Here is a 14,395-nt window from a genome sequence, read left to right on the forward strand (position 1 = left end):
TGTATGATTGCAGAATTATTTTCTTAGTGAAGAACATTATATGTAGCATCTTGCCAAGTCATGAACTACTTGAAGGAGGTAGGCATATCATTGTCAAAGTTTACAGACATCTAAAAATCCTCTCTGGTTTTTAAATTAATTGGGTTTACCTCAAGATGCAAACCACTAGTAACAGTCAAAAACAAAGACCGGTAGACTGGTAGAAAACATTGAATTAAACCTGCCCAGGATTATAACAAGGTTGTAACATGTAACATAATTATAGGAAGTTAGGATTATGGAAAAGGAAATTAAGGGATCATGATCCATTAAATTAACCAACATTAGCTGCTTCAAAATGTCAAATACAAGATTTGTATTGGATTTGTCAAGCATAAGTTCTTTGAAAAATGTATAGGACAGAAACTGATTGTGATATCTTTCTTTTACTAGCCACTGAAAATAGGTATCACAGACAGGAACACTACATAAGGGTTAAATAGTTACAGGAATGGGAGGAAAAAAGTGAAAGTGAAAGTGCAGATACGTTGCAGATACCCAGTACTGCGACTATACTGAGTATATATCTGGAATAATTCACAACAAATATATAAGATGGCTTTTTTTCCTTATCTTCATCGTGAAATGAATGAGACACGGAGAAAGGCATTTTTCCAGCATTTGCTAAGTGCTGCTAAGTCATCTGATCTAATACCTGATATTGGTATTGATAACTCTTTGGTGAAATATTCAGGATTAAATTCAGCAGCTGAACTGGAGAACTCCATCACCCAGGTAATAAAAGACATGTGCAGCAGGATTCCAGACTATGTGCAAAGTCTGGGTTCTGCTTTAGCTGCTTTTAAAAATATACCAAATGCAGTGGGTTTAGGCGCCTTGTCCTTGTCCATAGCCCTGGAGCTCACGATCAGTGTTGCAGGGGAGGAAAGGGAGAGTCATGACAGCACGCTGTACATGATGCAACGTGTGTTTGCTAAGGAAAAGGCTTCAGGTGTGAGAGACTTGATTGAGGAGTACTTAAAACGCCTACGTATGTATTTCCACCAACCGACCCGAGTACTCATGGAGACGGAACGTCTGGAGAAACAACTGAGTGAACAGCTGACCCGTCTGAAAAACTCCATGCTGCACGATAACCAAATGAGCTCCCGGTCCCTAAAGCACTGGACCAATGGTGCAGCTTTTCATCTGCATATGCTTATCCATGCAGCAAGGCAAAGCACCAGTGAGCATAAGGAACAACTTCAATTCCACCAGACTTCCATCATCAGTGTGCTTGACTGTTACCAGTTCGACTTAGAACATCTGTTAGACAAGTACAAGGCTTACAAAAAATCAACCATCTCAGTTTCCCATCCTGCAAAATGGGTTGCACTGCTTTATTTTCCATCGGTTATAATTATAGATAAATTCTGGGTAGTTCAGGACAAGGAGCTTAATAGGAAAAGTCCAACTGTGTTTTTCAATTTGCTCGGTGTCTTACCATTCCTTCCTTATCGTTATGGTTATGTTGGTGGTTATGGTTATGTTGACTACATGTTTGACAACTGGGCCCAGATAAAAGAGTTGAAAAGCTATTTCAGTGATCTTAAAAATAAAACAAAGGACCTGATCCTTCAGAATAGCGAATTTAGCATCCAGGAGGTTCAGATTGCCTAATATTTCCATTTGCTTGTAGCATACACAATGCCTTGTGCACGATGATCCTTTATAATAGGCTCGTTTTATTGTATTGTATTAATCGTATGTATTAACACGAAATTCATCACATTACATTAAGGAACTACATGTATGAACAATGAAAAGATATAGTAAAACAATACTGCACCAGATATTACTAATAGATTATATGCATATTATGAAATATAAGCAGTATTAACAATGTAAGCCTGAACCCACAGCTAATAATGGATGTATTATCACGTTCTGTTGTTCAGGTGCATGCAAATCTGTATATTTTAATACAGAATTCTTTGTAATTGTGCTTGTGGATTAAATGTTTGGAAGCATGTATATTGTATTATTATATTGTATGTCATATATTGTAAAGAATAGCCAGTTCAACTTCAGTATAACTATAACTTCTTTGTTCTGCACCATCTGTAGTAAAAAATATAAAAACTTGTTCAAAATATTTCAAAGAATAAATATAGATATAAACATACAATGTTGACTAACAGCATTTGTTTTTAATCTCCAATAAATATTTCTATCTTTATGATTACAGTCTTATTTCTTAGGGTGTTTTTTTTATTTTTTATAACTGTTATTTTTGCATATTTGTCACACTTACTTGTACACTGTTTTATACCGTGTAAAATAAATCAACAAAACAAAATGTATTTTATTGGCTTCAGTTAGATTACTCACAACAAAGCTTAGTTGCTGTCAGTTCTGATTACACAAAACATCACCTAATAAATAAAATATTTACAGCAGGGTAAAAAGTAACAATGAGTTGTTACAGGGAGAAGAAATAATTGAAACGAGACTTCATCTCCAAACAAAGAATCTGCTCAGAAATTGTCAGCTTTAACAAATCTCTGTAAGAGTGCATCAAAGACAATTCATCTCTCAAGGACATGACTACAGAAACAATTAAACAAAAATCAAGAGCAACAAAAAAACAGCTTAAAAAAATCTTTCGCTTCTTTATTTAGTCCTACAAGTCACAGTAGCAGTTTCTGTTGGTATGTGCTGCAGAGTTTCAAACACTACATAAGTTTTGTAAAAACATATCACTTTTATTACTGCTAACAAAAGCTCCCTACGTCATGAATCAGTGTATCATGAACATATGAGCACCGGACAAACACTGATTCACTACACCAGAGATGCCCAAACTAGGGCCCGTGGCCCTTTGTGACCTTTGATTTAACCCACTATGTCATATATGAGAAGGGGGGGGGGGCGGTTAGGGTTAGGGTTAGGGTTAGAAAAAAAAATTGACACAGATCTTCATTCCTAATTTAACATTTTAACATACATTTCTTTAAGCTAGAACATTGGCAGTACCTCCCTCTGTGAGCAGACTTTAAGTATGATGAGAATGAATTGAGAAAGAAACTAACTGATTCTCATCTACATAATATCCTGGGTATGTTAATAAGAAAGCTGTAGCCCAGTGTAAAAATACTTCAAAAATATGGGTCAGTTTCATGTTTCCCATTAGAGGTCACTGATATTACAAGCATATGTAAGGCAGTCTGATAACATCTTCTATCCCGTTCTCTGTTTTACATGTTTTTCTGCAAATGTCAAATTTGGACTCATCTGTCCACAAAACATTCTTCTAATCAATCACTTTCCAAGTCTTTTATTTTCCCCTTTCAGCTAGTTTGTTGCATATAAACAAAATGAACATGCATGTCATGTGTTTTAAAAACAATAAAAGTTGGTACAAGGCGATCAGGTAGATACACACACTCCTATCTTGGTTAAACTGGTAGATGGCTAGTTAGTGACTCAAGAGCTTATTCTTCCTGCACAGTGTGATACTTGTCCTTTGGGCTTTATCAGCTTAAAATTGTGGCTGAAGGGTTTTGGTAAGTGGACTGTTTCCCAACCCAATGACAACACTGGTATAAGTTATCCACTCATAAAGTACCTACACCACACACTACCATGTCAGTGTCAGTGATGGTCTCTTTTCTCAGATCAGCCTCAGGTTCATGTCATGCAAATGAGAAGGGCCTGTATAGTTGAATCAGATGCTTTATAGCTGTAAGACTATTGCAGTTTTTCTCAGTTGCTTTGGAGCATTTCTTGAATCATCCTTAATATTTGCAAACCAGAGAGTGCATTCTTAAAACAATGTGTACAAACAGCACAACACAAAAGTCTGTAATTTTCTCAAAATCCTTAGTTCATCTCTCAAAAGTAAGTATTTGTGTCAATAAACATGTCATTGTCATCAGAATGACAGATCTTTTTGCCATTTAATGCATAAGCTTTTGACCTCTTTTAGAGAATAGTTGATTATTGGTTGATCTGATGCATACACTCACCTTCATTAGTGACATTCAAGATTCATCTGCACAATTCATCAATTCAAGACACATTTACAAAAATGTAATTTTAAAAAAGCGGTTTAACCACTTTGCATTCAATGACTTATGCAATATGTCTTGGGGGATAGTACTATTAAGTTGAAACTATCATAATATATATTTGATCAACATGACAAACAACTGATAATGTGAGAAACAGCAGACAATTGTACACAATCAAATAAATGAATGGACAAAAGCATTCACAATTTAATTGAATTTTGATTGAACAGGAAATGCTTTTATGGTGTGCACAAGTGACTAAATGTGGAGGTTAAACAAGTAGTTTTGGGAATTTTATTTCTGATCTGAAAAACACTACATCTCTTCTTCTTCTTCTTTCGGCTGCTCCCATTAGGGGTCGCCACAGCGGATCATCCGTCTCCATACCACCCTGTCCTCTACATCTGCCTCTTTCACACCAACTACCTGCATGTCTTCCCTCACCACATCCATGAACCTCCTCCTTGGCCTTCCTCTTTTCCTCCTACCTGGTGGCTCCACTACATAAAGTGAGGAAAAACTGTCAAATGTGGAGGAGGGTGCAGCAGTGTGAGACCTGGGTTGTGAACCTGCGATGGGTCGGTTAAATGGTGTAAAAACTTTGTGTAGTCCATTAAATTGGCAACAATCACTTATTGTATAACTTTATCTATAGATGGGCCTCATTTAATAACAACACATTGTACACACACGATATAAACATTAAAATTAACACGATATTTCTGAACGTCCCAAAAGCAGCGCTAATGAATGCGCTCACGGCCGTGACGTCATCAGTAGGCGACGCTGGGATTTTCGTCGCTGGCCTCTGAAATGGGCACTAATCATCTGCCCTGATTTCACCGATGATTTATGACACCGACTCGCCAAAAGCTTGAATTTCGACCGTAGGCAACACCATGACATGTCCGGGTAAGTCTGTGTTTATAAAATAATTCATTAGGAATGAAAAAGTAACGCGTCCAAACCGATAAATACGCGATTAGCATCTTAGCAACGGGTGGCTAGCTTTCGGGGTTGTTAGCTAGTTGGGATGTCCCCGTTAATGTGCAGTCCAGGTAGATGAATATTCATGTTCTGGCTCATAAAGTTATTTTTAAGAAGGACAATAAAATTTCGAGCGTGCGTTTGTCTACCGATTGTTAGTATGCTACAAATTTTATATTGATTTTAATGAACAGGTTTTCTGTGGTATTTTTCATTTTTGCTAGCTAATGATGTCCAAACCCACTCGCTCCAGCCACTGCTAGCTCCACTGCTAGTCGCGCTGTAGAGCTAAAACGAGATTTTATAAACAGGCAAACTTTGACACTTTTGTCGGGTTAATGTTTTATAAGTGTTTTCAAAATCAAAAAATAAACTGACCTTCCAGATAAACTTTGCTGAGCTACTAACACAAGTTAGAAACCGAATATGTATGTAGACGTGTGTGTGAGTAATATACGTGTAAGTGATGTACAAACTATATATATGCTTTTTATTTTTTTGTCAAGTAGTCTGTTTTAAATATATTATAAATGAATGTTTTAGAGATCAAGCTAGAGTGAATCTAGAGATTCATATTAGTTACAGAGCACATATTAGTTGATCCTTGAGTTAAACAGGTCAAAGTTAAAACATGACTAGGTGTGCTGTTATAACAATGTAATGCAAGTCGCTACTGTGTGATAGTGGTTTTCCTTGTCTTTTATTTCTCTTACACCAAAGGCAATTTGTCATTAATATGTATTTTTTTCATGTTACTGACCGTGGTGACACTGGAGGCTTCTTACATAAACGGTGTATGAACGTTGTCCTAATGCAAGGCAAAATGTAGTGGTTTTTTTTTTTTGGATGTTTATGGCTCGTGTGTCTGTTTAGGTAACGTAATGGAAGAGCTCTGCGAGTGGTCCCTGGAGCTATTTGCAGTGCTGCCGTGTTTGTGGTTGTCGGGACCCGCCTCTCACTAACATCGCCCACGTGTGATCCAGAGCAGCATGAAGCCAGCTCACGAGCGCAATCAGGAGTGTCTACCTCCAAAGAAGCGGGACCTTCCGGTTAGCAATGCTTCCATCATTCCTAATAATAATAACAACAGCAGTAGCAGCAGCGGTTATAGTGGAGGAGGAGGAGATGAAGCAACGGCAACTTTACAGACCTCCGGAGTGGGTGGAGATGCTCAGGGTGGAAGCGGAACTGGAGGTGGCGAATGGGTCCGGACTCAACCTAACCTTCATTACGGAGTGGAGGGGCCGGAGAGCATTGCCCAGGGATTGCCTTTGGATCAGTACAGCATGCTGTATAAAGTAGCTGTTCCTTCGGTCACCTACTCGCATACGGTGCTGAGCCACATCTCTCCAGCCTACACGGTTCCCTCGCCACTTCTCCAGCACACTGGCATCCATTATCCTCCTCTCGGCTACGCTCCCATCCCACAGTTTGTCAGCCCACCGTACGCCACCGCCGTTCCCTATGCAGTTCCTCCGGGATTTGTCCATAGCCCCTTGATACCGGCTCAATCTCACCTGGTGCCCTATCCATCCGTCATCCAAGATGGTGTGGTCTCGTCGCCTCCTCAGCAGCAGGTTTCCGCTCACGCCTACGCCAAGGTCGCGGCTGCAGGAGGCGTCCCATTGGTGCTGGCCTCAGAGCACGCAGCAGCTTCTTCCTCTTCCCCCTCATCACAGCAGCATGTAGGGGCTATCGGGATGATTTCCACGGCAGAACGCATTCCCGTCTTCTACCACACGTCAGCAAGCGACAGGGCTGTTCAACCACAGAGCGGCCCGATGGAGCAAGACCGAGAGGTGAACGGAGGGGATCGGGATAACGGCAGGGAGAGCCTTCAAGACGTGGTTTACATGGCTAGAAACGTAGTGGCGCGGCCGCAGCAAGGCATGGCAATGGATCTGCTAGTGGAGAGGAAGATCTGCAGGCAGGAAGGAAGAGGGTCACCTGGCCAACGCAGCACCCCAGACACCGATCTGGAGGTGAGAGAAACAATTCATTTTCCTTTCATTTTTACCATACTGATGCATATTCAGTCGGTGCGCTGATGTGTTTAAGGGTTGTATTTTTTTATATCTGACCAACAAATAGATAAGATCAAAAGTAATTTATCACAATTACAGAAAAAGCAAAGGACCAAACCAGATAAGGTCTGCTTCAGTACATATTCAGTTTGATTTTCTGAAAAATCTAATTTGGTCCCATCATATTGTTGAGTATTGTTTGGTGTAATCTTGAGTGGCCGTTAAACTCGTTTGATGCTTTGTGAGTAATCTGAATGTATTTTTGTGTGCCCTTGGAGAATGCATGTTACGTTCCCCATTTTATTAATTTGATGTTAAAGCATTGTGAAACTCCTTCCTCAATTTGCTGTCGGATTCTGTTTTTTGAAAATGATTAATAATAAGAATAATAGTGTCTCTTTTTTTATTTTGTATTTAAATGATAAAGGATGTTGGAACTTTTGTCATGCGTCATGCCTTTTGAATCAGCTTTCGTTACGCCATGAATTTTCCACTTCCTTCCTGTATTAGCTGTGGTCCGGGTGTGTAGGTGGTTGAGCAACACAATCCAAGAGCTGTTTCTTATTAGAATTTATTTTTTTTTAATGACAAAAGGAAATTTGATTACACAGGAAAGGGAAGAGAAATTGCTTTCTTGTAAAACGCGTTTTTATATTAGTATAACTTTTTGAGTGTCAATTTGTACACAGGTCCAGCAAGTGGTGGGGCGTCTGACTTCGCCGGTCCGCGGTCGCAGGGAGGGAGCTCATGGTTCGTCTCAAAGTAGCAGAGAGGTTCACGGGGAGAGCAGAATGGCTCATCTTCAGCAGGCAGCACAGCCAGGCCATACAGTGATTCTGCAGAACGGCCAGCCTGTTCTCATGCCACTGGACTACCATCCTCATTCTCATTCTCAGCCTGATCACGACGCTGCTGCCGAAACTACGCAACACAAAATGTCTGATGTCCCAGGCGTAGCTGAGCGCGTGGTTGCGTTGGAGCTGCCCGCCGTGCCCGCTGTCCCCGCTGTGCCTCCTCCCTCACACTTCACCAAAGGGGCCATCATCCAGTTAGCGACGGGTGAGCTGAAGCGCGTGGAGGATCTGCAGACGCAGGATTTTGTACGCAGTGCTGAAGCGAGCACGGGGCTAAAAATCGACTCGAGCATGGTGGTGGATGTACGCGCTAGCTCGCAGAGGCCCGGCCTAGTCGCGCTACGCTTCGCTGTTGGCGAGCGCCAGAGTAAAGTGAGCATCGACGTTCCTCCCGAGCATCCCTTCTTTGTCTTCGGTCAGGGCTGGTCATCCTGCAGCCCGGAACGCACCGCCCAGCTCTACGGCCTTGCCTGCCACCACCTTCAAGTGGGTGATGTCTGCGTATCAATCACCCTTCAGCAACATTTACCGCCCCACCAAAAACTGCCATCGATTAGCCAGCAGCCTCAGCAACCGACACACAGCAGGACTTCCGCCAAATCCAACTCTACTTCAGGAGCCTCCACCGGCCAGCCCATGGGCCCCCCGGCGCCCCAGAACTCGCGCCCTCAGGGTCAGCTCAGGATGGAGCGCGTTCACAGAGAGAGGACCGATAAAGAGGAGCCCTTAAAGCTGAGCGCCTCAGGACATGGAGACGTGCCCTCCAGACCTGACAGGACTTCGACGGAGCACACACGCAGCCAGAGCAGTTATTATTTGCACACTGAGGCCCATGGGCCCTCACAGAGGCGTTGGTCAACCCCTGGTTTCCAAAGATACCCAGTCAAGAGGGAGGAAGGAGGCCTAGCCGTGCCGCCGGGTTCCTCACGGCCCTCGTTCATCCCTCAGGAGGTCAAACTATCCATCGAGGGGCGCTCCAACGCCGGGAAGTAGCAGCAGACGCAGGATGCAGTGGCGAGGGGGGAAACGTGTCAGAAATGCGTATGGGTTGTGAAAAGAAAAGAGAGAATGTAGCCTAAGAATGTCTTTTTCTTTTTTTTTTTTTTTTTTCTTTTTCTTTCCAAAATTTTGCACACAAAAGATTTTATACACACACCCTCGTTTTTAGGCAGTCCGAAAGCACTCGGGGTTGAGTTAGTGCCAGTTCGTATTGATGGCAAGATCGCAGACCATCTGGACTAACTGCTCCAGCTGGTAAATGAACTACCAAAGCTTTTTTCACACCCTGTAATTCACTTACAGATGAATATTATCAGTTGCAACTTTCAGCTCTCTGAGTTAACGTGTATTGAAGGACGAAGCAGCCATAGGATGTTCCTAATTCTACCTGTTTTCCTACCCATATATAAATCTATATAGATCAATAGATATATTAAATATACTGTGTAATTGATAGTCTGGACTACCTAAACTTCTAGGAAGGATGTTTTTCTTTCTCGCTCTAGCTTTCATTTGACTCGACTTTTTTCGTTTAGTTTTTGTTTTTTTAGTTTAAAAAAGCACATCTTTCTCACACGACTAATCTTCGGGGTCACTGTTTTTTTTTTTTGTTGTTGTTTCTTTCCGTTTAGTTTTTTTTTTGTAGCTCAAGAACGATCGCTTTCCTAAATCAATCAAACGACCAACAATCAATATTTAGGAACGACAAAACAAAAAAAAAGGATATCGGTCGTCATGGTTACACGGACACAGCATTGTGCTCTACCTGTGCCATGTGTAGTGGTGTTTTTAATTTTTTTGTTTTTTTGTTTTTCCCCCCCAGCGTTAATATTATGGTGTAGAGTTTAAAAATCAGCATTCCAGTGTAGATATAAAATCGTAAGACCGTTTAATTTTACCGGTGTCAGGCCAAAAACTTTTACCACTTAGAAAGGAAAGGAAAGAAAAAAAAACGTGATACAGTTTCCAGCTGCTGGAGATTGATCTGTATTTCTAGACTGCTTAAAAGTGAAATCACCACTGATGGGTTTTAAAGCAATAGATGGACTTTTTTTCATCCCTTGTTATTCTTTTATGTTCATGATACAACAGTCTGGTTCCCCCCCCCCCCCCCCCCCCCCAGCCATACATGTGACCTTTTGAAACCACACAAATCCTCTCCTTCTTTTCCTGGTCATGTTATTGGAAATTTCTGGTTCTAATATTCTCTTCAAAGTTTCATTCCTCGTCTCTTCGGTTTTTTTTTTTGTTGTTGTTGTTTGTTTTAGTTTAAATATTCTTGTATAATGTAAAATATCTTCCTCTGCAATATTCCTCTTGTTGACTCTCGACATTGCACGTGGTCGATCAGGGCTGGGCAACACACCACAAACATCATATCGTGGTATTTACTACTCGTGAAGCATTTATATAATACCCAAATATGTAGCTGAAAGAAATAGTTATTTTATTGTATTAAAAAACACCTAACCATGAAAGGGAGGAAAAGATTCGGTAAAAGACGCAAGACAAAACCTATAAGGACTCTTAAATAATCTGCCTAAAAACATTGTGTAATGTAATGAAAGCCATTGCTCAGCCCTGTGGTTTAATTTTTTAATAATGATTGACACTGACCTTTTAAATTAGATTTTTTTTTTCTATGAAGGGAAAAGTTATATATATATATATATATATATATATATATATATATATATATATATATATATATATATATATATATATATATATATAAAATTTTATTGTTTTTCTGTGAGAAACTGACAGGCGTGCTCAACACTGTTTACAAACTAGCCAAGAAGAAATGCTGCAGTTTCATCACTGATTTTTAATTTTTTTAGCTTAGTCATTCAACAAATGTAATCAGAAAAGTGCAATTAGACCTCGAGTATATAAAACCAAACATTCTTAATCTAAATATGAACATTGTACGATTCCAGATACAAGCCTGACATTCCCGTTTAATTCAGAACGGCTGCTTTATTGCCTAATCTTAATTTCTACTCGACTGTCTTTTTTGTTTTTTTTTTACTTCTTGCTACACATTCTTTATAATGTGTTTTATCCTCAGACTGATCTGTCTAGGGTTTTTCCTCCCAAAGTCAATTTTAGGAAGCGATGTTTTGTGATGGTGGCGTGAGAGAATTCTTTATTCTACAGGTAGCATTAACTCTCACCACAGATATAAATACTTAGACTGACTGGTGGTTTGATCCTATTTCTGGTTTGAAATGATCCTTTATATATCTGATTGACGTATAGTGATCCCCTACCCCCTCGTTTTATCAAGTGGTCTTTAGTATCCAAGTTTCTGTGCTGGTCTGATCAGGGATGCGTTAGTAATGTGCCGAGTATGAGGATGTTATTTTGGAAGACGTTACAGATACTGACAGAAATGAGTACTATTACCAAGTATTAATCAGACAGGGACATCACGGAATATTTCCTTTAGCTCAGTTTGCTGAAGTGTGCTGTTAAACTGAACCTTGAGTGACAAGAGGGATGCAGGAGTGTCCCAGAGCTCAGTTCTCTCTGAACGGATCTGCTCACACACATGCTACAGTTTCTCTGCTCACTGGCTTCATTGTTCACTCGCGAATATCTTCGTGTAAGCGCAAGTCATGGCGTTCCCGAAACATCCGTCAAAACCTGTCTAGATCGCAGTCGTGTCACATGTTCATTATCACCTATTGATATCGGAGTATTTTTTTTACAGACTAAACGAGACATGTCGGTATCCATATCAGTGCATCACTATATTTAATATTAAAGTCTAATAACTAACCCTTTCTGCTTCCCCTATTCCTGCATGACTTCCCTGCTACAGCCGGTCCGAACAGACTCACAATTTACCATCTCATTGCAACGTGACCAAAAATAATCTGATTCCAGACAAACCAATGCAGTACGTTAGCTTTTGTCATTCCACCGGCTAAAACAGTAGACATTATTTACTCAAGCAATACACTTACACAGAGAATCACCTGAACGCCAAACAATCTCAGCGCTATGTACTATGCAGTAAGTGCGAACTTTTATCCTCTCAAGGCCACGAGCTGGTTTACTATTCAATGAAACAGGGCGTATTTTCTTTCACATCGTGCGCAAATTTCCCTTAAATTGCTCATCCAGGTCACATTTTACTTCCCCAGCAATCATAGACAAACTCCTTCATTGATTTGTTTTGTTTTTTTGCCCCTGTTGCCCTGAGCTTGATTCGCCCTGTTTGTAGGATGTGAATGCTACAGATAAGAAACCGGAGGGAAAAACTATTTTACGCCAATTTGACTTTCAATTCATGCTAAAGGTCAGATGTTGAAACTCAATGAAGCGATTGCGATTATAATGTTTAAAGTAAGTTCTGGGTACATATGCCATCAGTGCCTCCAAATGTTTATTTATTTTTTGCAAATAAGCACAAATTCTTCCATCTGGCCGAGTAGCTCATTCTTCATAAGGTTAAATTCTCATTCCCGTAAAACGTTTTATCTCCAGAGTCCAACATCAACCCTTACTGTAATTGTGAGTTTGAATTAAACTGTTTTTTTCCGCTTCTCTGATTAGAAACCTACTGAACATCTGCATAATATAAGAATTATATGATTGCTACAGATTAACTGGTTAGATTCTCTGGTAAAAACAAACAAGTTTTCCTTTTGTCTTATTACATTAATAGAGTAATTGAGATGGTCGTGTTTTATTTATTTTTTTAACCCTGTTAAGACTAACAATTTCACAAAACTTGAAACTTGGTTACTGTATTGTGTGTGTGTGTGTGTGTGTGTGTGTGTGCTATAAATCACCCTTCTTAGTGTCATCTCAAACTCGAACGCACTGCCTTACTGATAATGAAACGCTTCAAACCTGAGTGCTAAAACTCAGAAAATGTACCAATTGTCTGTGCCTTTACCTGTGTGTGTGTGTGTGTGTGTGTGTGTGTGTGTGTGTGTGTGTGTGTGTGTGTGTGTGTGTGTGTGTGTGTGTGTGTGTGTGTGTGTGTGTGTGTGTGTTTCAACGGAGAAACATATGTATTCGCCTCTTTGCTTTCACTACTAAGGGCTGATTTATACATCATTTGACATTGATAGATATGAGCGCAGGATAAATGCCAGCACTAGGGTGCAGTGTTGAGAATACAAGAATAAATCGTAAAGAGTAAAACGTATGGCATTTTACTGCGCGACAAAGCGTCATGTTTAAAAAAAAACGTCGGACTTTGCCCCCAAAATGTTCTTCACATATTTTGGGTATTTATCACATAAATGCATGTCAAAACGGGTAAAGACTTTTGATTATTATTTGTTTTTTTGTAATCCCAGGTTAAGCTTGAGTAAATTGTATAGTCGAATGTTGAACGTCTCTGAGGACAGGCCTAAAGAAAGTACGTATGACGTAATAATATAAAAGCTGATTACATCGTTAGGTTTGTAGCTGTCTTACCAGCAGCAGCTTGTTTTTTTATTTCTTCTTGATTTTAGATGAGCATCTTAGATCGTTCACCTGCTGAGATTTTAATCAGAAGTTTCTCAGAAATTAGTCAAATTTGGATTTTTTTTTTTCCCTTTTCTTTTCAATGTCTGGCTAAAATTCATAAAAAAAAAAAATATCATCCTTTTTTTTTTTTTTTACCATTTATCCACTCAATCTGGTTTCTTTTTAGTGCCAGATGCACTGATTTTAAAACCTGCAATCAGCATTACTCTCTCCATAACCCCCTCTGTTTATAACATAACATATTTACAACGCACTTGTGCTAACTGTCTCAGAAGTACAAATCAGCCCTTGATCCCATTCTGCATGGTTCCCGCTCTCCTGCGCTTCTAAACTCTTAATCTCTGTGGCGTGACCCACTCATACCTTGTGGCCCTCTGTAACACCTCACACACAGCGCCCCTTCATGCTATTTTATTGGACAATACAATTAAAAAACGTGTGTGTATATGTATATATACATGTGTATAATTGTAATAAATCAACTTATCATCACCATCATCAAATGGAAGATGCACTTACTGTAGTCCACTTTTGGTTACCTAGTAACCTCCTCCAATATTGAATTATATGCGAAACCGTGTTAAAACAATCAACTCTTGTGTATGTGTGTAGATTAAAGATAAGGTTTTTTTTTATATTATCAAGCTTGCCTTAAGATTTGTTGTGGAATGATTGAGGCGTGCAAACGGCTTCGAAATCGCCCTTTGAAAGTCGAGCATAACGTGCACAGGAAGTAAAATCGCGCCAAGAGCCGTGCGCTAACGATGCAGGACTTTTCTGATGAGCATTTACCTCAAAATCCTTGTCGTGGTTGGCGTTAGGAAGCGTGTGGGGAAACACACTGTAATCACAGCGTGCACAGGTTGCGAAGGCGTGACACTGACCACTTGATTCAGGTGACCATTTTGTGCTGCATTTTGGTTATGGATTTTTGAATGAATAGAAGGATGGATGCTCAAATCTTTTCTCAGTTGTACTATCAAGG

The 14,395-nt window shown here is 40.0% G+C and overlaps 1 protein-coding gene across 1 annotated transcript; it reads left to right on the forward strand.

The window, feature by feature from the left end:
• Positions 1–4,812: 4,812 nt before the first annotated feature.
• On the forward strand, positions 4,813–9,567 carry atxn1l (ataxin 1-like). The gene is made up of 3 exons (XM_083558054.1): positions 4,813–4,964; positions 5,913–7,021; positions 7,753–9,567. The coding sequence occupies exons 2-3, from the start codon at positions 6,029–6,031 to the stop codon at positions 8,908–8,910; spliced, it is 2,151 nt and encodes a 716-aa protein (XP_083414180.1). The 5' UTR covers positions 4,813–4,964; positions 5,913–6,028; the 3' UTR covers positions 8,911–9,567.
• The last annotated feature ends 4,828 nt before the right edge of the window (positions 9,568–14,395 follow it).

The sequence above is a fragment of the Silurus aristotelis genome, assembly GCF_946808225.1.
Source record: "Silurus aristotelis genome assembly, chromosome: 13".
NCBI lineage: Eukaryota > Metazoa > Chordata > Actinopteri > Siluriformes > Siluridae > Silurus > Silurus aristotelis.

Coding starts and splice junctions, on each gene's coding strand:
- atxn1l (XM_083558054.1), top strand. CDS start 6,029: ATGAAGCCAGCTCACGAGCGCAATCAGGAGTGTCTACCTCCAAAGAAG. Junction 7,022..7,752: donor CCCCAGACACCGATCTGGAG/GTGAGAGAAACA, acceptor ATTTGTACACAG/GTCCAGCAAGTGGTGGGGCG.